The following is a 2014-nucleotide window of genomic DNA, read 5'->3' as shown; positions in this document are numbered from 1 at the left end:
TTAAAACCAAATCAATCCATACACAGATATTTCAAACCATTTTTGAGTAAGTTCCATCTCGCTTTTTGTTTTCTCAAAGTAGTCTAACAGAATGTAAACCTAAAGACAACGGTTTTACAGATTGAAGAGGTGGGATTTTCTGCAACTACATACATAAGTTTACATTATTTTTGTGGCAGTTAATAGAATAATATGAATGGACAGACATGGAAGTATTCCTCAACTTACTGTCCATAGCATGTCTGTTATGAAGAATTGACCGCATACTGTTTTTGTTTTTTTTTCCCCCTCCCAGTGGCGACAGATGTCTTCAACTCCAAAAGTCTGGCCATTCAGGCCCAGAAGAAGATCCTTGGAAAAATGGTGTCCAAATCAATAGCAACTACTTTGATTGATGATACAAGCAGTGATGTTTTAGATGAGCTCTACAGAGTGACAAAGGAATATACACAAAATAAAAAGGAAGCTGAGAAAATCATCAAAAACCTTATTAAAATAGTCCTCAAGTTGGCAATTCTCTACAGGAACAACCAGTTTAATCAGGATGAAATAGCCTTGATGGAGAAATTCAAGAAGAAAGTTCATCAGCTGGCTAAGACTGTGGTCAGTTTCCATCAGGTGGATTATACCTTCGACAGGAATTTTTTGTCCAAACTGTTAAATGATTGTAGAGAGCTGCTTCATGAAATCATTCAGCGTCACCTAACTGCCAAGTCACATGGACGCGTCAACAATGTGTTCGATCACTTCTCTGATTGTGAATTTTTGGCTGCCTTGTACAATCCCTTTGGACCTTATAAACTCCATTTGCAGAAACTTTGTGATGGTGTCAACAAAATGCTAGATGAGGGCAACATATAAGTACTTGTATTAAAGTTGACTGCCTGTGCGTTATTTGTAGATGGAACACTGTTGATTTATGAAGGAATAAGGGAGCATGCTAAAAAGGGTTTTTTTACATTATGACAAATGTTTTGAAAATATCTTTCTTAAAAAGAAATTGATTCCTTATTATGAGCTATCTATTGGTATTCACAGTCCATCTGGAAGAAAGACAGTACATTGCTTTTTTTCACTATGCTTTGCCTATGAAAACAGCTGGATAAAGAAAATAAAACAGAACAGTCCAAGCAGAGTAAGAGTCTTGCAAGATAGAGACACAAAACAATATGCTGTCAGACATTCCACATCTTTCATAGATTTACAGAATTACTTCTAAACAAACTGTGAGAGTCCAGTAATGTTGGTAACAGACAATAATGGTGTTGGTACACTCTATAGTTTCTTTATTTGTAAAATATATATTTGATTCATTTATAGTCTTTTATGCTCTCTGCACAGATCGGAGCTTCCTAATGCTGCCCTTATGAAGCATTCAGTTTCCAGTAATATCAGCGATGCTGTCACGCAGAGTCCTAGCAGGCTTGTTCATCAATGGTGAAAACTTTGTCTGTAAGGCTACCAAATATTGACCTTTATAGACCCACACAGATGCTTGCTTCCTTTGATTATATGGGGATTATTTGAGGAATAAGCTACAGTAACATAGCCTAACTGGGGAAGAGTATTCCCTAGAAACCACTTGTGGTACATAATTTTAACTCAGCCTGTGATAAGGTAAAACACAGTGACTTGTCTGTGCATGTCCTTAAGATATTTAGAATCCAGCTTAGTAGGTCATAATTCTCTTTGAAAAGGTGGGAATCGGTGTATTTTATACACTAGGCTGATGTGTATGATGATAGGAATTCAGAAAGCTTGATCATCTGAAAATAAATTCCAAGCTGATTTGTTTTCTGTACAGTGAAACTAGAAACAGAATTTAGTTTTATCGTTGTGATATACTATTTAAGTAATGGAAAAATGGAATCTTTAATAAATTTGTTTTCTTGTTTTCTCCCCTCCTTCCTTTCATCTTTCCTTTTCTCCCTCATGTTCTCCTTTCCTTGCCATTGGGGATAAAAATGTGACTTTCTAGACACTGTAATGTACTTAGAAGCGTGAAGTTAATACA

At 35.9% G+C, this 2014-nt stretch overlaps 1 protein-coding gene across 1 annotated transcript; it reads left to right on the top strand.

The window, feature by feature from the left end:
- Positions 1 to 300: 300 nt before the first annotated feature.
- TNFAIP8 (tumor necrosis factor, alpha-induced protein 8) lies at positions 301 to 1108 on the top strand. Its single transcript, XM_008938581.1, has one exon. It carries the CDS (start codon positions 361 to 363, stop codon positions 859 to 861), a length of 501 nt encoding a protein of 166 aa, XP_008936829.1. The 5' UTR covers positions 301 to 360; the 3' UTR covers positions 862 to 1108.
- Positions 1109 to 2014: the final 906 nt, after the last annotated feature.

Source organism: Merops nubicus, unplaced genomic scaffold, assembly GCF_000691845.1.
Source record: "Merops nubicus isolate BGI_N331 unplaced genomic scaffold, ASM69184v1 scaffold51474, whole genome shotgun sequence".
In the NCBI taxonomy this organism is placed as follows: domain Eukaryota; kingdom Metazoa; phylum Chordata; class Aves; order Coraciiformes; family Meropidae; genus Merops; species Merops nubicus.
This window is presented reverse-complemented; position numbering and strand designations above follow the sequence as displayed.